This window comes from Melanostigma gelatinosum (assembly GCF_949748355.1).
Source record: "Melanostigma gelatinosum genome assembly, chromosome: 19".
In the NCBI taxonomy this organism is placed as follows: domain Eukaryota; kingdom Metazoa; phylum Chordata; class Actinopteri; order Perciformes; family Zoarcidae; genus Melanostigma; species Melanostigma gelatinosum.
In genome coordinates, this window is record NC_136652.1 from 13,432,156 (window position 1) to 13,454,984 (window position 22,829).

Consider the following 22,829-nt stretch of genomic DNA (forward strand, 5'->3'; position numbering starts at 1 on the left):
TCGTTGTTGTTAAAAGGTCTGTTAAACATGGATAAAATTACATTTTGAGAGAGCACGTTGACAATATCTATGTTACGTTGATCCAACCTGAAAGACCTTATAAAGTGTTGGGTTAAATGAGTACTGAAAAACAGTAATAATACAAATTGTCCAGGGTTGCATGTGTGTTTGCTTGCTGTACATGAATGTGTCCTTGTGCATGGTGGCTCTCAAAGGGGCATTTAAGGTGGAGCTATCTTATCTTGGTGCAGAATAAAGTGGCCAAATGCCAGAGATACTGCAAGCAGGGTATCAAGGGTACACGTCTGACTTTGCTTTACATGACGACACACGGCGGGAAAAATATTTACAACAGTCTACTGTTTTAAATGTGCAGGTACGAATATAAAAATATCCCAACAGTCAGTAGGGTTCAGACAATGATGGTGCGCTCAATGGGATGCACTCAACAATCGAATGCTGGTGCTCTTGACGGAAAGGGGTTGAACTCTTCAAAAAAAAACAATACCCAAAGTAGTCCAGGCAGTCCCATGTACAGAGACAGGAGCAGTGGGATTTAAAGCCGTTAATAGTTACATGGCTTGGTCATGAGACAATTTAAAAAAAATCTGATTCAAACGCTGCAGGTTTGCTTATCATGTGTTAAAAAGGAAACAAAATAAATGCAATGCTTTGAATAATTAGCAATAACAAAATATCAAAACACAAAGTTATCTTTAAATGTACTTAGAGTATCTCAGCCTGATACAGCTGGCTACATACTGAATTTCTGCACACACACACACACAAACACACACTCAGACATCATGACCTCCCGCTGTACATCCAGTGAACAGTTAACTCTATAGTTCTCTGCGGGAGCCAAACTGCTGCATCGGGTATTCTCTTTGATGTGAAGGGAACAAAAACCATCACACAGTATGTGGTACATGCACTGACTATCTGCCTGTAATCCTGTACAGTACAGACTCCAGACTGCTGCCGTATATGAGCATGTGTTCTGTACCAATCTGCCTGGTTGAATTTAAGTCAGTGAACACAATTAAACAATAATGTTCGACCTATTGAGAGGGCATGTCTGTCAGTTTTGGAAATAAGGACATAAGGAGCCCAAAACATACAATAACACGAACTAAATTAATACTATATATCATTGTGATGTCAAATAAATATAAAAAATATTTAAAAAATATGCATTTCAGTGTCATATACATATAATAAATCAATGCAGTAATTTAGAAGTGATATTTTGTTATGGTCAGCTGTGAGCGCGCATTCCAGCACAGATAGACGCGAGCACGCGCAGCTGGACGCGCACCTTGCATGCCAGGCAGCCCTTGAAACAAAGAAGACCTGGACCAGGCTGTTTTGATCCGCAGGACGAGGAGTGGGAGAGGGGGAGGGGCGGAGAGGGGTCCAGAGCATCACTTACAGGATGGAGAACCATCTAGGATTTCTTCACTTATCTCCAGCTAATAAACGGGATGACGTCATCCTGAACTAGGTGGAATGAGGCTCCAGAAAAGGGGGCGTGGTCTGAGCGCCGTGACAGACATGATTGACAAACTGGTGCGCTAATTAAAGGCACAATCATCAATTACCAATGAAGCAACAAGAGGGTGATGTGAACAAAAAAAAATACACAGGTTAAAGATAAAATCAGAGCTCGTGATGTTATCAAATCTTTAAATTGATTTAATTTTAAAGCACCATCATGTCAGTAACATATAATAATACAATGCATATGTTTGTACATAGCAATATATGCTAAATGCACATACAAATACAATGTTAAGTACAAATTTAGACCAAAAATCACAAGAGATGTAATTGCCAGTAGCCTAGTTCAACGTGGGCTCTGGGAAACTGTTATAGACATGTTTTTTATTATTTTCCAATTATTTATTGATTAATTGACAATGAAAGATATTCTTAGTAACAGCCTTCAGCAGCTTTAAAAACAATCGAAGTAAATGGATTCTCAGAAAGTAGAAACCTGTAACACACCTGCAGTGCCAGTTACACCAAGATGTGTCCCGCAAACTTAATTGACAAACTTTTTTCTTTTTCTGTGACAGTAAAAAAAAAAAACTTCCTAAAACAAATGCATTACTCGACTCCCTTAGGTCTTCTGTTGTGCCTCTCTATCTGTCACCAACATGCCAAGACCTGTTCCCAGCCTCCACCGCGCACAGAAAGCTCCGTCCTGTTGGACTGTAGTGTCTCTTTAAAAGGCGATCCCATGCGCAGGATCCAGGGGGCTGGCCCTTGATCGACTTGCATGCGCGTGTCTGTGTATGTACGTAAGTGTATGCGTGCGTGTAAGTGAGCGCGTGTGTGCGTGCAGCGCTGTGTGGAGAGCAAATCGAGATACAGTAGTAACCCGGAGTGAGGTGGCAGTCTTATTCCACATCGACACTGACTTGCCCTGCGTACATTCAATCGGTCTCTATATCGCAGCGCGCACTTGAGGAGTGAAGGAGGAAAGAGTCAAGATGGCATCTGGAAGTGGCTGTGGACGATCCGGGATCTAGTCTCTTCGGGTTTTTTTTTTTAGTACCACACAGCACAAGTGACTGGCCGTGGTAGGTATTCCATTTAAAAGTGTCGCGAGCGGATTTATTTCCCAGAGAGATGATGAGCTTGGAGCACTTTCTCCTCAGCCAGTGGGTGGATTCAGACCCTCGCACCAGGACGGGATTTTTGTAAAGAGCTCCTATTGATGAGCAAGTCCTGTTTTATAATGAGGACACGCTTAGGGAGACGAATTGCCTAAATTAAATGTTTGTAGTTTATTGTTGCATCATTGACAGGAATAGAAAGCATACGCACTTGCGCTGCTGTATTGTATCTGTGTTTTAACTCGGCTCTTACCGAATGTGTTGGGTTCATTCTTCTGTCTTTATGTCTTCAACAGGCGTTAATAACTAAGTTGCTCGTGGCCCAGTTGGGACTTCGCTGCTGTGGAATAGCAACAAAGGACGGGAGCGCGCATTCATGGGACGCGACTTTGACAGCTCCTCATCTCTTGTCTTTTAACTTTATTACCTGGCAGCGGGGGCGAGATAGTGGTAGGAGATAATGGCCGAGGCTTCGCTCCCTGACCCACTCCCGGATTCGGACGTGGTCATCGACCCGGACTTCGAGCCCCAGAAGCGGCCCAGATCTTGCACCTGGCCGCTGCCACGACCAGACTCCAACACGGCGAAACCGGAGAGCAATGACACCGATATTATACCTGAGGAAGAGGATGATGAAGACGACAACGCCACCCCTGCCGCCATCGGTGTCAATGGCTCGGGTTTGGCGACAGATGACCAGAGTAGCAACAGCCCCGTGGCCGATGGAGCGCTCTCCTCCTCCGGCCAGGAGAGCGGAGGCTCCCCGCATTCTGCGCACTCCCCGACGGCCACCTCCGGCGCGCTGACCGCCAGCAGCTTGGCTGCCCAGCAGACCCCGAGGAAAGCATCATCTCGCCGTAACGCGTGGGGCAATCTCTCGTACGCCGACCTGATAACCAAAGCCATTGAGAGCGCGCCGGACAAGCGACTGACACTGTCTCAAATTTATGACTGGATGGTGAGATCCATTCCTTACTTCAAAGACAAAGGCGACAGCAACAGCTCTGCAGGATGGAAGGTAAGCGTCGCCCCACTCACCCGAGCAGCCCCCCTCCTTTCTCCATCAAAACAAAAACAAAAAGCATGTACACCCACTGACGTACACACACAGACAGACACGTTCACGCGCACACATTTATCCCCGCGCAGTCGCGTTTTTACGAGCGTCTATTTGGAAAGTCTGGCTCTCATTGTACCTCTCATTGTCATTCTAATGGTAATTACAGATCAGTCTGAAAACGTAGAGCAAATGAGGGGGGGGGGGGCATTAGGGCATTAGGCATTTAAGATCATTAATCTCTTAAAGCAGCGTCGGGTTTGGTGACCTACACATAATTATCTCATCATTTGACCAAAACGTGACATCTTGCACTTAATCCCAGACATTTAATAGACAAATGAGGTTGTGATTGAAATTGCATCAGATACATGTGCTTTGTCTTTTTTCATTGGCCGTTTCTGGTGAGTTGTGTGCATGATATTCCTCTGAGGTCACAGTCACAGTCACATGGCTGGAATTAGAGCAAATAGAAACGTTGTAACCAGTTTGTCTGGAAACACAGTAGCCTATTTTGAGTGGTGCAACCCTGTTTAACACGGCTAAGAGACTGATACAATTACATAAGACAGTTTACTGAACAGCAGCTAATCCATGAATAAATATTAATAATATTAATAAATCCATGTGATACACTGTCTTTTTGAGGCTGTCGATACTGAGGTTATAGTCAGTCGTTTTTTGCTATTATATTTAGAGGCTAAATTTCCATCACGCTACTGTATCCACAGTGGGCCATTTGTTATGTAAACCTTGGCAGGGATCTATCTCTTGGGTCAGGTAGGCAGCTGCCAAGGTTGCTGATCCGGCCATGGGGGAATATCATAAGTACTGGGATGCCGTGAGTTTAGGTGAGCGGTAAAGGGAAAAGCTTCTCTTTTTTTTTTTAAAGGCAGCTATCTGGTCACCCATAAAACATATGGGGCCGGAGAGGAAGGAGGTGCAGAAGGTCAGAGCGCAGGGATTAACACCCATCAGAGTCTAAAGGACGAGTTCCATAAGTTCCATCGGCCATATTTTGTCAGGGCTTCTCAAGTTTTGCTATGTGATACGCTTCAGTGAAGAGCAAAGAGGGAGGTTGTGTGCGTGTAGCCCCGCCAAGTCAAGGCCGGGTTCACCGTCCCCATGCAGGTCTGTTACTCCTGGAATTTCGGGCATGAGGGCCAGGCTGTCGGTGGTTTAGTGTTACGCATGGTCTGTCAATAAATCTCTGCTGCAGCTCGCAGTTTTCTAACAAGAGACTCTTCATTACAGACTAGTTGTTTGTTCTTCAGAGTTGTGGCAACACATGGTATCACAAATTAGTACAGTTTAGGCCAGGGATTCCCAAAGTGGGGTGCGCAAGCTGCCTCTAGGGGGTGCGCGAGAGGAAAAGTGTAATGGCGGTCTGATGGTGTAATAATATTAAATATTTAAAAAAAATGTAATTTTAATTAAAAAACTGTCAGGTGGGACATCTGAAGCTATCAGTCGTAAAAGAGGAGAGGGACAGAGACAGAGAGAGAGGAATCGGAGGCGAGGGGAACGGAGAGGTGCATTGGGGAGAGACCGGGAGAAGAAATCGAGCCAGAGTCAGAGGAAGATGAGACGGAGGAGACCGATAAGGAGGAAGGGATAGCACAGACAAATCGGGAGCACATCGGCCCATCGCGGAGTCAAGGTGAAAAAAGAGGAAACGAGAGTGAGCATCAGACTGGGAAAAAAAGAGGAAATATGATGAAAAGTATCTGTGTCTGGGCTTCACTTGGATTGGCAACGCAGATTTCTCAAAGCCACAGTGCGTGGTGTGCAGTGAGGTTCTGGCTAACAGTCTGAAGCTCTTATTTACGTCGCCACCTGAACACCAAGCATGCCAGTGCAAGTCAAAAGCCCCTTACATTGTTTATATCGAAATTGGAGGAGTTACAAAACAGCCAAAAACAACTGCAGTCTCATTCATGTGTTGGGTCTATAAATGACGCACTACGGGCTTCATATCTGGTTACAGAATAGCGAGAAAGGGGCTACCGCACACAATCGCCGAAGACGTGAGCTCGCCAGCTGCCAGAGAGATGGTGGAATGTATGATTGGGGAGAAAGAAGCAAAAAAGTTGGACATGATCCCGGTGTCCAACAACACTGTGTCGCCGCATCGATGCTTTGTCCGAAGACATCCTGGCTACATTAGTCGCTCATTAATTGTAAATTAAATGTGATAATCTGCCTCTGAGCTTGTGCGTGTGTCCTCGCATCCGTATTGCTCTTTAAAAGTGACGCCTTGCGTCACTGAAAGTTATTGAAACTTTGTTGCAGTGTTTCAGGGCGTTTTCACACCTTCAGTTCGTTTGCTTTGTTGCAGTTGCTCCTTTGTTCGGTTTGTGTTCACACTGCAACATTTAACAGCGGACTAAATCTTGTAAACAAATGCCACGCGCGAGCAAACTGTTCTCTCATTGGTCCGATTCTTATGCGGCTATGAAGGCTTAAAAGGCTCTGTTGCTTCTTTTTTTTTTTAATTATTATTAAGGGGGGGGGTGCGCGAACCCGGTCGGGATGTAGAAGGGGGTGCGCGGCCTAAAAAGTTTGGGAACCGCTGGTTTAGGCAAAGCATATCTACCGAGACTTTTCTTGAGGGCGACATGATCTCTGCAGCTCCAAACTGACAAGCCGGTCTCTCGGCATGAAGGCCTGTGCCTGTCAAAAGCTGCAGTTAGGTTTTGTTAAAAAGAAAACATGAAAACAAAGACAGCCAGCGGAGCCAGGTGTTCAGAGGACTACCTCTGTGCGGGCACTTTTTCAGAGCCCCTTTGCTCTCCATTTCACTCTCAGAGACTCTTGGGTTTCACCTCCACACAGAGCCGGGTTTGAACACCTACCGTTTCATGCAGCCAGGGCACCTTTGTTGAGGAGATTTGCTGAGCAAATCTGAGTAATCCCCCTGGGCTTCTCTCCCAAGTACGTCATTCTTTTTCATATCTTTGTCGGTCAACCATTAGCACTTGTAAAAGTTGGTTAAGACAGCCAGGCACAACACTAGGACATATTGCATTACCTTCGATTGCCTTTAACCAAGAGAAGCCACTGCCCAAGCTTTAAATAGCAATACAATGTTTGATCATTTACTTGTTCTTACACAATGAAGAACTCAGTGTACACTATGTCAACAATGATTCTACCTTGATTTTAATCTCAGTGCTCTCAATTGGCATCCGGTGTCTATTCAGATTCATAATCACTCTCATTTATTCTTTGATGAGATAGTTCTAGGTCATACAAAATGTTGCCCGTTTTAGATATATTCAATAAAATAACAAATGATACCCAGTTGCAGTCTTTTTCGTGATAGATTCTTAATTATAGCAGCCATGGTAATCAAAATCATCCTTTCATCCCTTTAAGAGTTTGGCAGCTTAAGTGTTGGAGCAGTCAGCCTTTTTTAGTACCACACGTCGTACCAACACAGCCTGCGTTAGAGAGGCCGGACTGGTTCGGAGCTGCTGAAATGTGTGCTAAGAGAAGCTTTGGTATGGCGGAGGAGTGACGAGCTCCAACTCAAAATAGCACCTGTAAACACGCCTGTTAGTGTGTGTGTGTGTGTGTGTGTGTGTCTTTCACCTGTGTGTCTTTGCATGATCGAAAGAGTAGCTGCACTTGTGTGTATTTGTTTCCACAGGCAGGTGTATTTGTGGGCGTGTGTAAATATTTCTAGCAGCAGTGAACCTTGTGCACTGGTGTTACTTAACCCTGCTGTAACTGGCTCCCTGTTCCCAGCAGCTGCATATCACAGGCCCAGACCGAGTTATGTCACAGTGACACTCCACACACACACACACACACACACACACACGTCTGAGATTCTCATTTAAGGTTATGAGGTTTTAACGGCCACTCTCACTCGCATCCGCGGTAAATACAGTTCTTTCTACCAAGATAAAGTTGACCTTTAAAGTTTTTGAACCTGTTGTACTTTTACCTTCCAGACAGACATGCTCAGACATGTACAGTGCATTCGCCCGGTCATGTTCAGGCTGATCACCAGGGTTCATCGCATTGAGCCTCAGCTGCGGGTCTAGATGTATGCAGGTGTCTGAAATGAGTTTAACTCATGAGAACTCATTCATGAGATTATTTACGTCTTTAAGACCCCTGGGGTTGCAACCATAGACTGTATAAGAAGTGGACGAAGTCATCATGACGTCACCCATTGGTTTGTGGACTTTGTCGTTTTGAAGCCACGAATTCAACGAAGACAACGTATACGGCTCTGGGAGCGGCAGCGACCTCTAAATGGGACCATCGTTTACGAAATGAACATCATGCTGTATTGAAAAAGACTTAAAACTAGTGATTGAGACCATAAACTCGTGTTTACAATGTTTACTGAGGGGGAAAAAAGTCTCATAGACTTCTATACAATCGGACTTCTTTTTGCAACCAGATGAGTCGCCCCCTGCTCGACAGTGGAGAGAAGGAACGTTTTAAGACACTTCCACATTCGCTTCACTTATCAGAACCAGATGTTGCCGCCTGGTTGCAACGAGTCACGACTGTCAACATGAAGTTGTTGTTCAACATGTACAGTAGTCATTACGTGCTATGTTGTTTGACTGCTGTCTATTTGCAGGTACTTCCCGCGCAGCACAATCCGCGAATAAGTGACTCATGACCGCAAGTGTTGAACACGCCTTGTCTCATTTGATCGGTCACTTTACAAAGAGACCAAATAGCAAAGGTTCATCCATGGCACAACCATCACACACACACACACACACACACACACACACAGTGGGCTGCTGCTTTGCTCTCCACACTTTTCCCCCATCTGACATTGTCTGGAGGCGAATGGAAAACAGGCCCCTTAAGCCCGCCGGGCATGTTGGTTGTCATTTTAACGGCCTAGCATGCTGAAAGTGTTTATTTAGGCTGACATTATTTATTGTTCCTATCAGAGCAGGACGGGGTTTCCGAAAGAAGGGGCTGCCAAAAAATAAAAAGCATTCATCCTTTCATTGGCTGTCCCTCAATGGGTGAGCTTCTTGTGTGATAAGATCTCAGTGTCAGCCACGAGTCTTGCTGCAAGACGTGGCTACTAGTGGCGAGAATTCAAACTTTTTCTCATTATCTGAGGGCTACATGAGATATCTGACGAGTAAGGAAATTATTATAATACTGAAGAAAATAGTAAAACGAGATATGCTGGGGAAATAGGAACTGTTTTTGTGAATTTGTGTGCGTATGTGTGTGTGTGTGGGTGTGTGTGTGCACTCAGGTACTCTGAACGCAATCAGGAGCCCCTCAGGTAAAGCTTGCACTCTGCCAAACTGGAGGAACTGAAGCAAAAAAGGCAATAAAGAAAGGGGGGGGGGGTTGAAGACAGTAGAAGCAGGAGAAGGGAGGGGGAGCTGAGGGGTAAATTAACAAGCTTTGCTCTAAATTGGTGTATTACAACTGCCCTCTGGCTGTGATTCCCAAAGGAGGGGTCTGTGGTTGTGTGAGGCTAAAGGGCCGATGGGTTATGGGAACACACCAGCTCCAGACACCCCTCCAAGTCTGAATAGTGTCCCCCTGAGCAGTCAACCTGTGTGGAGGAAAACCCCCAGGCTCTGTTCTAGTTCCATTTCAAATCAATGAACACGTTTTTTTTTTCTCCAGATGCCCGAGGAGCTTCATCAAGATTTTACATCTGAAAATTACCCCATTTGGCCAAAAGTGTGCCGACACCTGAGCATCACACCCATACAGAATGCCTTGAGCATTTCATCCCAAAACAACTTTCATTAATATTCAGCGGCCACAGTCTCCATTCTTCTTTGGAAAGCCTTATTCACAAGATTTTGAAAACCTGCCAGCAGCGATTTGCGACCATTCAGCGCATTAGTGAGCATTAGATCAATACCACTCTCATGTCTGTATGGTAAATATGAAGCTCCTGCTAGCCGCCAGTTAGCTTAGCTTAGCACAAAGACTGGGAACAGGGGGAAACAGCAAGCCCTGCTCTCGCCAATGGTGAAAACATCTGCCTGCCAGCACCTCTAAAGCGCTTTAATAAACACACCATATCTCATTTGTTTAATCTGCACAACAACAGAAGAGTATAACAACGACATACTTTTTGTCATAGTTTATGTCAGCATGTATGTTCCTCTCTCTTTTTGGGAAGATCTGACTGTCTGTCCTGCTGTTTGCATGTGGAAGTGGACACATGATTTGTCAAATTTTCTGTCATAAATATGTTGAAACTTGCAGACAAACAGTAACAGCTTTCCCAGTATTTTCTGTGTCCTCACCAACCCAACCATGTCACACTCTGCACTATCTCTTCCCCTCAAAGACACTTCTCAATTATTCAATGTGCTCGGGATGAATTCAGATCACTGTATTAATTTTTAAACGCTTGTTCTTGGCTAAGGGCTAACCCTCTTTCAGTCTCTCTTTCATCGCTCTAACTCCTCTTTTTCACTACACTCTCTTTCCCTCTCTCTCTCTCTCTCTCACACCATCCCTCATTATTTTTCCTGCCAGCTCCCTCATTTGTCTCCATGTAAAACACTGTGGTGAGCAAAAACAAGCCGTCCCCCTGTAGCTTACTCCTATGAAGCCCAACTCTTGAAATCAGTTGTGGGCTCTAATGAATGGAGATAAATCTCGGGCCTCTGCTCTTGTTACACTCCATACTCCCTTGATTCCTCCTTGTCTTTTTGCCATCATGGTAACACTGAAGCTTTGGCCACACTGTTGTTGTCGCTGTGAAAATATGCAGATTGTAAAAGAAATGAATCGTCTTCGATGTGGCCCAGCTGGGCTGAGCTGTTTTGCAGAAATCCCAGAGTTTAATGCAGATTTTAGAAATTACTTAGAATTGCTACACATGATGAAGATTGACACCACTCTCATGTCTGTACGGACAATATGAAGCTACAGCTGGGAGACAGTTAGCTTAGCTTAGCATAAAGACTGAAAGCGACTATTCAAAGGTAAGTGTCCTCGTAAAACCACGTTTGGACAGAGCTAGCTGTTTCCAGTCCATATGCTAAGCTAATCTAACCAGCTACTGTTAACAAACCTTTTTTCTTCACTTGTGTGTTTAAAAGCAGCCCTAGAAAGGGTTCATTTTATTATAAACAGTGCGTCCAATCAAAGCCTGTGTTAGTAAGCAAATACAAATTTGTAATATTCTGTTTATTAGTGATAGTGAGCCGGACACGTTCTGCAGACGCTGTAATTTTCCGCAGCCCGCATGACAAAAAATCATAGGTGGAAATTTCCTCGAAAATTAACTTAAACTTGTTTATTATAGTATAAAAGTAGAGCAGAACTATCACGTTTCAGTATCAAACCAGAGTCTGTTGAATCACCAACATTTCTTATCCCGGTGTCAAAGCAGCCTCTCACTACAAAACAATTGTTCAGTAGTTTATACAACATCCGATTACACTGATCCGTTGGAGCCAGATAACCGCAGCAAAGCGCACAACTGAAGTTACAAGAATTCATCAAACTGGTCGGTAGAGATGCACTGAATTCCCTTGAAACGCCAAACAAAAAAGGGTTATACAGGGAGTAGAGAACATCTAAAACAAACACCAAAAAAACCATTTTGCTTCCGCACATAGTGTTCGCAGTGCATATTTCAGCAAAAGTGAATTTTCTGAGCATTTCATTGACTCATCAACACAACTGAATGTTATTTTATGAGTCATATGCAGCTGTAACTGTGACGGGACTGAAGAGTTTCTTCTATAGTGTGTTGTACATCTGTGCCCTGAGCTCCACCGACTTTCTATCCGGTTAATGTGCAGATCTTAATCGAATAGAATGACATTTTAGTAAACACGCTTATTTCCTGTCCTACCAAGATTCAGATGAAAAGATAGATGCCGCTCTTTCCAAAGATAACAAAATCCACTTACCAACATCGCCCAGCAAACAGAGACTCTGCAACACTTTGATAATTGTTTTACCTTTTTACCCAAAAGAAAAAATACTTTAATACAATGAAGGAAATATTTTTGTTCATATATTAATCAGGAAATAAGCTGCAGAGCACAGGAAGTCTCACTTGGTAGAAAATGAGAGTCTTCAGGAGTCGACAATAGAGATAATGACTATCAATAACTGCCGTCCTCTCAACTCAAAATGTGTAAGTGTACATACGGCTACATGCATAGAGCAATGCATACTTGTGTCAACAGGCTGGGGGGGGGTTGTTGCATGTATGTCTCCATAGAAACTGATAACTTGCCAAGCAGGTGGGGGGACAACTCGCAGTTTGTGTGACAGCTGATAACAGAGTAACCCACTGAACGCATCTCCCCTCCCCCTTTGCTTACACACACACACACACACACACACACACACACTTTAAGCACACACATACAGTCAGACTGCACATACCTCCCATTCTGGCCTTGCTCTCAGTTTCTCCGATAACCACATTGCTAAAGTGGGCCCCTTGCCTCTCGGCCTCCTCCTCAGTAATCGACTCTCTCCACCACCACACACCATAATACCATGCGCGCAGCCTCAGTCATATCTTCATCGGTTATTAATCGTGTGTATATTTTTTTGAGGCGGGAGTTGTTCAATGAAGACAAGTTATTATGTATTTTGGGGGATGAAGAGGCAGGTGAAGACCTGAGCGTCTCCCTCTCTGTCTTCCGTCATCATCCGAACTCTGTCAACAGTCATCAGCGTATGGCTGATTTGAAGAGAACATCCATGAATTTGGCTCACCAAAGCAACGCTGGGCTTTTAAACTTTAATTTGTTTTCTGCAGAGCCTGTCTCTTTCCATTACACCACTCCACCTATCTGGCATCACTGAGTCTGCAAAGGACGGGCTGAGCTACTGTTCCTGATTAACATTTAATTGACTACAATAAAGCTTTCTGTGTCAGAGGAGGGAGGCAGAAGAAGAGAGGTGGGGAATGGGGGTTGGTAGTGAGAGTGATGTGCTGCTGACAGATGGAGGTAAAATCCCTCTCACAAGTCTTTTCTGTAACCTACATGCAAATCATGATGGCTTTTTATTCATTTTTGCTGTTATTGGCTCGTTAAAAGTAGAGCGAAAGACATGAAACATGGGATGAGAGACGGGTAGCATTTAGCTGCTAGGTCATCAGGACAGTGCCGAATTGATAATAGCTTGTTTCTCTAAACGCCTAATGTCAGGTCGGTCTTTCCCAGGAAAACTCCTGTACCACGCAGGAAGTGGTGCGATTTATGTTTCTACAAAACACAAAGGACTCTGTAGTGAGAGTGAGAGGTGATGAAGATTGACGTAATACTCAACACGCTGCTTGATTGACAGGTGATTTCTGGGAAATGCAGTTAAAATACCCGAATGCCACATCATCATCACCAAAATAGATAAATTCAGAATTTAGGGCTCTAGTTTACGATTATTTTCATCATCGCTTAATCGCTCAACAGTTCAATAAAATGGCAGAAAATAGTAAAAAAAATGTCCATCTCAGTTTCCGTCAGTCCACGGCGACATCTTCAGATGTCTTGTTTTGTCTGACCAATGGTCCAAAACCCAAAAACGTTTAGTTTACAGGCAGAGACGAGCAGCACATCCTCACATTTGACAATCTGGATTCAACAAATATCTAAAAAAACGACTCAACACATTGCTAAAGATATAACTATTCCTATCACATAAGACAAATACATTTAGAAGCTAGAACCATTGAATTACACTCATTACTTCGACCATTCATCAAAGTTCTTTTTCATTCTTTTTCATTTTCTGAGAAATCAACAAGTGTTCCTAGAGTCTAACCTGATTCCCATAGTGTAGTCTGTTGTGTTTCTAACATTTTGCACAGCCAGTGTGCAGTTTCACACACTCTTTAGGCTCCAGAGTTACTGGTGGAAGCTCTCCAACCACAGAGACGGCACTCCCAGATTTGATAAGCAAAGATTGAGAGTGCCATCACGCGGCCAGCCTGCCGGCCACCTGTTCAACCCACAGGCTTTCGATCGGGACACACAGGATTCTCTTGTCTCTGTGAAATCCTACAGGTCAGAGTCATACATGCAACGCGTGTCAGTTTTCTGGTTTGAATTACACAGCTCGAGATGTGTTGCTCTACATATGCTGGGCTCCAATGTTCCACATCCTCCACGCACCATGAAAACATAGGAATGGAACATACCTCTACACAGTTCTTTCTGGGCATCTGATAATTGTTCCCATCATTTCCTTGTGGCAATTTGTCTGAACAAAATACTTGTGTGTGTTAGCCTTTCATGGCCTACTCAGATGTTTGCATGTAGCTGGCAATTTGTAGTCCATTGTGTTAGTCTGCCTCCAGGTCCCACACACAGCAGCCTCTTAGCACTAATCCTGCTCTTCATGAAGTCACTATACTATGGCGCTGGACTTGTGTGTGTGTGTGTGTGTGTGTGTGTGTGTGTGTGTGTGTGTGTGTGTGTGTGTGTGTGTGTGTGTGTGTGTGTGTGTGTGTGTGTGTGTGTGTGTGTGTGTGTGTGTGTGTGTGTGTGTGTGTGTGTGTGTGTGTGTGTGGAAGCGGGTTACTGTGGGAAGAAGGCAAGTCATTGTTGAGCCTGCTTTAGCCACTGAACACCGAAACAGAAAGAAGAGGCTGATTGCAGCAGCTGAAGTTACAAAGAGCGCGTGTGTGTGTGTGTGTGTTTGTCTGTGCTTATGTATGCGAAAAATCGTTTTTGTTTGTGTAGTTCATTTTTATAACGTGGATCAAATGTGAAAATGTCACTGCAAGAGAGGTACAGGGAAAACACGCAAGGGATAGAATTTCAATTTGACAATTTTCCTTTCTCACGCCGCTCTTTAAAAGCTGGAGCCCATCTGCTCTGAGAGTTGAAAACTGGATCTGAGATATCGCATCCACTCATTATCTCTCATTGTTTGGTTCGGCCATGCCACCCACTTTTCGTTGATTCAACATTTCACATATTCTGTAGAATATCTACCTGATAGATCGGTACATTCATTTTACTGACTTTCATGGTTCCCAGACGATGGACCCCAATGATTTTGGTGGTACATTGTGGAACTTCTCAACGACTATTGGATGGATTGCCATGAAATTCGGTACACACGTTCATGCTCCCCACAGGATGAATTATCATAATTTTGGTGATACATGAATATTTCATCTCGAACCAGGTCAACATTTCAGTGTCTATATGCAAAGACGTAGCCTCTATGTCTTGTAGAACTAGCGATGCCTTGAGACTTCCCTCAAGTTCAAGTAGATGCCTCATATACGTATTCCAGCTTTTGACCTTCTGATTACAAAGTAGATACCAGATGTCAGCCACCTCTTTTAACAGAGTTTGGTTCTTGACCTATGAGAGGATGAGGTAATAAATTACCTTCTGTGTATCTGTGCAAGAACTTCCACTGTTTCTGTCTCTTGTCATCTTGGGAGGAAAAAACTAGGCCAAGTCACAACCCAGATTAGGAGGTCACTGTGGCTCTGAGGAGCTGGGCCTCCTTCCTTTTCATTACTCCTCTCGTCTTATCTGTTATTCTTTATGACGCCTAGGTAAACCTTTGTGTTTGCACACCTGGGTTTTATATGAGGGAGGGTGGGGGGTTGATAAGGATCAGCAGATATGCCTGCAGAGCACAGCAGCAGCAGCAGATCTGGGTGGATCTAATTAGCATGCACCTATGTGTTTGCTGACGGTGCACAAACGGACTTGACCTTCAGTTTGTTTTATTGGGGGAAAAAAGAACTTGACACTGAGGAGCTGACACAAGAATCTTGCAAATGAACCTGAGGTTAAGACCTTGGAGTTAGTAAAAATCTGACCCCGGGGTCGTGGGCAGGGGCATATCTACCTTGAGCTGACGAAGGGAAAGGTCAGAACTTGAATGCTGGCCGGAGAGAACGGTTTCTTTAGGACCTCTCCCCCACGAACATACAGTCCCAGTTTGACTTCAAGCAGTCGGAGAGCTGAAAGCAATGAACCTCTTTCAGCTTCTCCCATCTATTCTGCTCTGTAGAAATTCAACATGAGAGTGTCGCATTGAATGTGCAGGTCTAAAACCTAGTTAGTACTCTAAGGATATACGAAGGTCTACCAGGTCAAATCCTTGGACTAGGTGGGCATATGAGAAAAAAACTGTGACTGGCGGTATCCTTGAGCAAGGCACTGAACTATGTTTTTTGAGAGCTTAGTTAAGTCAGGAGCTATTGCACTATATTTGCCCCTTAAAACATATGTCTGTGATTTTAGGCTTCATTAATCAACTTGACTTCACTCAGATATGAACCTCCAGAGTGGCCAACAGCTTCCTACATGCTGACTGAGACAGCTGAATATGATCTCTTTTTGGTCAATAACATTGAAAGGAAAATGCTGTGTGAATAGTTCGAGCACTCTGTGGAAACCATTAGTGAATGCATGTTGTAGCAGACTTCTCTCTTTGCTTATCTTTGTTCTTCTGTCCGTCTCCGCCTCTCACCACGTGCCAATGCCTTTCATCTGATGCGGGTAGCTGGGCAGAGAGAATGCCCTGCAGTGAGTGTGTGTGTGTGTGTGTGTGGGACTGTGCGTTTCATTGCTTATGGGGGCATGAAATCGGTCCAAAGCCCCAAGGCACATTGAGCACCGCTCTGCCCAGACACAGAGCCTTCCTCTCTGCTTTACACACTCTCCCTCCGCCCTTCCTACGTCTTCACCCTGGTGGTGTGTTTGTAGGCATTATGGGTGAATGCATGTGTGATTCCGCTCAACTTGTAGCTCATCCCTCTGTTCACACGGCGACCTTCATCCCAACCAGCGAGCCATCTGTCTATCAATCACTTAGTCCCTCTGTGCTGTTGAGGAGAGTAACCGATACCCAGAGACACTGACCCGTAGACCAGAATGCTCTCAAAATGGCTCCACGGCAAGGAATGCCAAATACACACATGTGCATTTGGAGGGGAGCAAGCATGAATTATTGTTCATATGTAACATGAATATATAGGCATGTGTGTACGTGTAGTACTATACACAGAGGGGTCAGGGCTAATGCAGCGGAAAGCCCTGGCCTCAGCTGTTGTTGTACATTTACCACTCCCCCCCACCCCCCCTGATATCCTCCCTTTCCCTGCACATTAAACTTTCTCTCCTACTTCCCATTCTGGAGGAGGCCTTCAGGTCACCGTGACGTGTGAGGACTTAAAGCAACAGAGTTGAGAAAAAGAAAGCAGGCCTCTGGCCTTCTCCTCATCTTTGTCTGTCTCCCTCCATTTCTCCTGTCATTCCCTCAGCATATTGGTGGTGGGGGATGGGTATGTACAGTGCTGGAGCGTCAAGCGAACAGTCCCACCCTGGTCCACTTACTATCTATGTAAAAGCCTCTACACATACTAATGGAGGCTGTAACCGAGGACAATTACAGAGATAAAGGAAATCTCCTGAAAGTCCTACACAGTTTTAAAACAACGTGTCGATGATACACCTTACATCTAGATTACAGAAGGCAGCTCAGTGGAACAGAATGCATAGCAGACAGAAAAAGTTGTGCATTTTGAGCGACGGTCACCTTCTCTCAACTCTTTCTGCTTCATCACCAACAATAACACAGTGCTATCTACACCTGCAGGCAAAAGAGACCAGTTCAGACACACTCTTCTTTTCATTGCCAAAGTGCATTATGGGAAATGTAGGGAAAAACTAACTCCAACAGAAGTAGAAATATCTGCAATAGGCTGATATCGATCATTATAACGGCCCGGTCGATTTATTGGAGTGCATTGTCAGCAGCTGACCCACAGATATGCACAGTCGCTGCCTGACGCGTATGTTATACACGACACTTACTAAATCACACACTGGGGCAAGAATATGCCGCCATTGTTTGGTTCCGTGTTAAAAAGTAAAGCCGGCGTAACAGCGTCTCTTGTTTATAGCAGTAATGCAGAATCCCTGTGTAAAAACGGGCTAATAAGATGCTCCAGTATGGTCCCGCCCCCTTGTATCATGGTGAGGCCGCTCTGTAATGGTGCAGTGTTGAAAGTGGAGGGTCACACCAGCCCTCTCACTGTCACTACACAGTCTAATTATCCTGGACACCTCGCTCTGGAGAGACCTTAAAGTGCTGCTTGTCTTTTTTTCTTCTTGTTTCAAGTAGCCGGGTCAATATTGGTCAGGAATCCATTTTCATATGAGCACTTCAGTCAAATTATTCATGAAGACCCATCGCCCCTGATATGCTCAGCTGAAAAGAGGAATACGAAGGGGGGGACGCCATGTATGGACCACCAGACCTGCGCTGACCACTGTATCCTCAGGGATGGATTATCGCTGTGCAGTGACATCACTGTGTGGTTGAAAGGCTTTTAGTCTGATTAATGTACAGTGTGCGTGTTTGTGTGTGTGTGTGCATCAGGATGTGTGGACCAGATACAAATCTGGAGTGTGAGTGTTTTTGAATGTGAATATTAGGGGTGCAACGGTTCACAAAATTCACGGTTCGGTACGATACAGTGGAGCCACGGTTCGGTACGTTTCGGTACAGTAGAAAACTATAAATGCCAGAGAAACGTACTTGATTTTAAAATATATTTATTCATTACAACTAACATCAAAAAGTTATTCTTTGACTTTGAACAATGATGGAACTATACCTGAGTGACTCATCTTCTGGGGTGTCTTCTTAGCAACACATACGCATAAAAAACTAAAACTGCTCCTTATTGTTATGTAGTATTGTTACTTACATCTTGCAAAAGAGATTTTTAATCTCAATGGGACTACCTGGTTAAATAAAGGTTGTTTTTTTTTAAATACGAATATGCGTACCGTTACACCCCTAGTGAATATATGTAAGCGCCAATCCATGGCTCGGCTTAGTGCATGCATGTCTGCATGTTTAAATGATTTGAATCCCATCTTGTCCCTGGGCATCACATTATACCTTTTTGTCTTCCCTCTACTTCACATAATCCATCATTTCCAGAGAGTTGGCTCTTTTGTTGGGGCTGTATAAGCCTCCATCTCTTTAAATATGGGTTCGTGTGCCTCACGCTGCTTCTCTGCACCTCCCCGCTGCCCCCTCTTTTTCCTTCAGTTTGGCTTTCTTGGCTGTTTTATTGTCTCGCTTTTGAGACTCTTTCCAGCCGGAGTTTTGTTGCCACCACAGCAAAGCGAGGACAGAACAGAAAACAGAGAACAATGTAAATTCCTTATCTATGTTGGACTTAAAATCGCTTATGTAAGGTTTTCTGTTCGAGCCGGCAGTCAATTGGTTGCAGGTTGAATTTTCCATTTCGCTTGGTGCCAGGGATGCCCTCATCCTCTCTGTGGTGGCATCATGCTGTCAAAGGTGTTTGTTTGTAAGTGTTTGTGTGTAAGTGGTGTGCGTGTGTAGAAAGTGCATGTCGTGTGTAGTTTGTCGTCTGTGTGTGTTTGTGGGCGAGAGCTATTTCTGTATCTTTGTCTTCAGGCTGTGTTGAGATGAGCTCAGTGTTACTTTTTTTAGTCTCAGTCGCAGACATCTGCAGTAAATCATGTACACTTTTATTGATGGTTTTATTTGGCACAAAGTCCACCTACATGTGTGACTTCTTTGTGCAAGAGTAACATCAAAGTACAAATAAGACAAAAGGAAATACAATAACCGCTCCCATCTTTATCATGGGATTAAGAGATATAGCAGCTACTGTACGAGAGGGCATGAGGTGGATAACTGCTAAATATGGACAACGGGTGCTGAATGAAATCTAGGGTTGTCCTCGGCCAAAAAGAATCTGAGTTGACTGACACTCAAACGATTTTGTCGACTCATCGATTCGGTGATTTAACGGACAGATCTGTAAGTGAGTCACGCAAAAGCACTTCTTTAAATCTTGTGTTTACCAGAGATGTGCTTATATGTTTCTCGGAAAATAAGTCATTCAGCATGAAAAAAGCATCGCCGAAGAGATGGAAACCAAAAAGCCACAAAAGGTAGAGTTTCGAGGAATTCGAGCATTTCTAAAGTTTAATTACACGTTTTGACTGACTTTCATACAAGTCAGGGGGGGGTCATGAAAGCAAGTTCAAGAAAAAACATGATGACGATCATGACCTTGAGTCATGAGGTGTTTGGGAAGCGGCAGCAATAAATTCTGCCGCTTTAGATATTTTTGAGTGTCTCTTAATGAGGTGAAGGGGTTGTTTTAGAGAGCAGGCTTCTCCGGCTCAGAAAAGGCTAGCCTGGTCCTCGGGCTGGGAAAGGAGCAAGGACAGATATGGACCACTAATCCACTCTTTAACATCAGCCAGTATTAGCCTTCATCTGTCTACTGTCTACTGCGCCATAAGACACTGACGCTGAGCGCAAACGAGGAAGGAAACAACGTTTATTGTTGTCTGTCTGAGCCGCATGCTGCCTCCAAACTTTGCCTTTCTATTTTGTGTCTCTCAGCCTCCCAAACTCCCTTCGGTCTCTTTCTTTCGCTCGTTTTCTGTGATTCTCATCTGTCAAGCTCACCCTTTCTGTCTACGTCTCTCTCATTCTCTCTGCCCCTGTATGATTACTGAAAACTGTATGGAGACAGTGCAAGAGCTCCGCGAGATGCCATTGGCTGGCTGGCACTCCACCCCCACTCGTGATTGGCCGCAGGCCTCAACGTAAGATTCAATCAGCTGGGTGGAAGTGTATGTAGGTCAGTGTGTAGCGATGTGAGCCTTCTCTCTCTGTTCCCCTCCTCCACCACCTCAGCCGGCTGTTGTGTTAATTGGCCATGTTCCAAGTTTCAAACCCAGAGAGACTTGAGGCAACAGAGGAAAGGGGGAATAAAGCAGGGAGGTTAAAAGAGGAAGGGAAGTTGAAGAGGCGAGGGGGAGGAGAAAGAAGAGGGCAGAGGAGCGTAGGTGGGGGAAGGGAGTGATCTAACATGGGGTGCCGTGTTGCACTCAACAGTGCAATAGTACAGTGTGCATCAGTCAAACACACACACACACTATCCAAACAGACAACTCCTGGCGAATATAGCAGCGCAGGGTATTTATTTTCTCTCTGTTTGAATGTGCAAACAGATGTGGTGGAGAGGGAAAGGGAGGATAGAGTATTGTGAATAAAAGGCGGCATGAACGACAAAAGGGGTTTCTGTTGTTGGTTTTCTACCATTTCAAACTCTTCATGCAACCTAGTTTAGCCCGTGAGTTTCCCCGCTGCTGGCTCCTCACCCAGACGCTGATCCCGGGGTGTCCTCACAGACTTGTAGACCCCAAACGGCATAGATAGAGGACGGTTTGAGTATCTAACTTGCTAGGTTGTGACTTTGTGGACACTAAACCCATTGATACACACGGCCGTCCTGCCAGAGCTATCCCACACGCCCTATTCCAGCTTTTAAAGCGAGCGTGCCGCCCAAGGAGAAGCTTGCTTTGCACCGCTGTACTCGGCTACACCAGTGAATAATTCACGCTAACCCAAATTCTTCTACAGTGCTTACTCTACCCCTGAGTGCTCCCACACAGACACAGAAACACACACAGACTCCAGCACCCCCCGTAAGTGGTGCTCCCAAGGCGTTGCCCATAGTAGTCCAGCCCAGGCAAGCAGACTGTGAAAAGCAGACAAAATAAAGTCTTGTACACTTCACATTACTACTCCCTCTACAGCAGTGTCTGTCTGCATTCCTCACATTAAAAGCACCCTACAGCAGTCTGTGTTCTCTGCAGCCCTCCCTTTCTATGTCTGTCCATCTCCCTATCTGCATATCTCGCCCTTTACACCCTCCTGAATTTTTTTGTTTTTTTTAATAGGAACCCGTCATTACGTACAGTCGCACTCATTGCATATTAGAGGTAGCACTGCCTGCATGAGGTGAAGTACATTCCTGCCTTTCTCGATTTCCCTTTTTAAATATCTTTTGTCTGTCTTCTTCTCACTCTGCACTAGCTTTGAACTCATTTTGGTGGATGTAGGGGGTTTTTCCCCATCCACCCACAATCTCACACACACACACACACACACACACACAGGGTGACTTTAGCCTGACTTTACCCTCTTACTCAGCCAGCCACTGACCCACTTCGTGTGGAATAGAGCACCAGACAGACGGCAGGCTTTTTACTCCAGGGCACTATGGGAAAAATAAGGTAAAAACAACAAAAGATGCACAAGCATACATACTCGCATAAACACTCACATGCACACAATGGACGAGTTTATTCAGAGTCTGATCATGCAGAAGGTGTCTGCTTCAATGCCATCAAGTAAAGTCGCATACGGGTTGGTCCACTGATGTCATCACTTGGCACATCAGCAACGCACAGAAATGCAGACAGTCACATCTATGTTACTAATGCGAGAACCCTCGTTAAATAAACTCTAGTCTCTGCTTTCTGCTATGCGCCCTCCTTTAAAGGAATCTTTAGATATGCTGATTGACAGGTTTTGTTACCTTTGTACAGAGCCAGGCTTGCTGTATCCAGGTTATTGCTAAGCTAAGCTAACCAGCTGCTGACTCCAGCTCCATATTGAACACAGATATGATAGTGGTAGCAATCTTCTCATCTCATTTTCCATAATGAGGCAAATAAGAGTATTTCTCAAAATGTCAAACTATTAGTTTAATTTCTAGCTACTTCTTTAGTCCTCAAAAGTGTAGAGGATCTAGTTCAGTAAATAGCAACATACACAAAACACACACACCCTAAAGCATGTGATATATACACACTGTGATAATTATGTAACACACTGAGGACGATGCAACACAGATGTTCACCATAGCACCGAATATTTAACTTCATGATTTCCCAGACGGCAAGATATCTATAACTCTGAAAAAAAAAGAAGAAAAGCTTGTTTTTTTGTTTCGACGCAGGGGTCAGAGCTACAGCCAGTTCAGCTCTTTCTTGCACCTCAATCTCGTGACCAGGGAAGCTAGCGACAGGCCGATGTACGACCGTAACGCCACCACTTCCCTTTTCCTCTGGTTATTTCAGTCGGTTTGAGGCTCGCGGCTGCCGACTGCTCGTGCCACATTGCAGTGACCGGGGCGAGGTCAGCGTGTGAGTTCAGAGGGGTAAAAGTCACAAGTTGAATTTTGATCAGACATTGCACATTGGACACCTGAAACCACTTTCCTTGTGCAGGCTGCAGTATGTCCTGTGTTGCACTTACTGCATTTATTCCTTTGATTACCTTTTGTACCTATCCTCACCTCCTTTCAATCTCTTTTTTAAAATTTT

General features: G+C 44.6%; 1 protein-coding gene across 2 annotated transcripts in view; it reads left to right on the forward strand.

The window, feature by feature from the left end:
- Positions 1-2,449: 2,449 nt before the first annotated feature.
- Positions 2,450-22,829, forward strand: part of foxo3b (forkhead box O3b) — a 38,807-nt gene continuing 18,427 nt past the window's right edge. Inside the window, exons 1-2 of one of the 2 annotated variants that reach the window (XM_079291040.1) lie at positions 2,450-2,585; positions 2,918-3,639. In XM_079291040.1, coding sequence (XP_079147166.1) covers positions 3,082-3,639 — 558 coding nt within the window. In that variant the 5' untranslated portion in view covers positions 2,450-2,585; positions 2,918-3,081. Of the gene's footprint in view, positions 2,586-2,761; positions 2,784-2,917; positions 3,640-22,829 lie in introns of those variants that run through there. The other variant, XM_079291041.1, reaches the window with a different exon arrangement.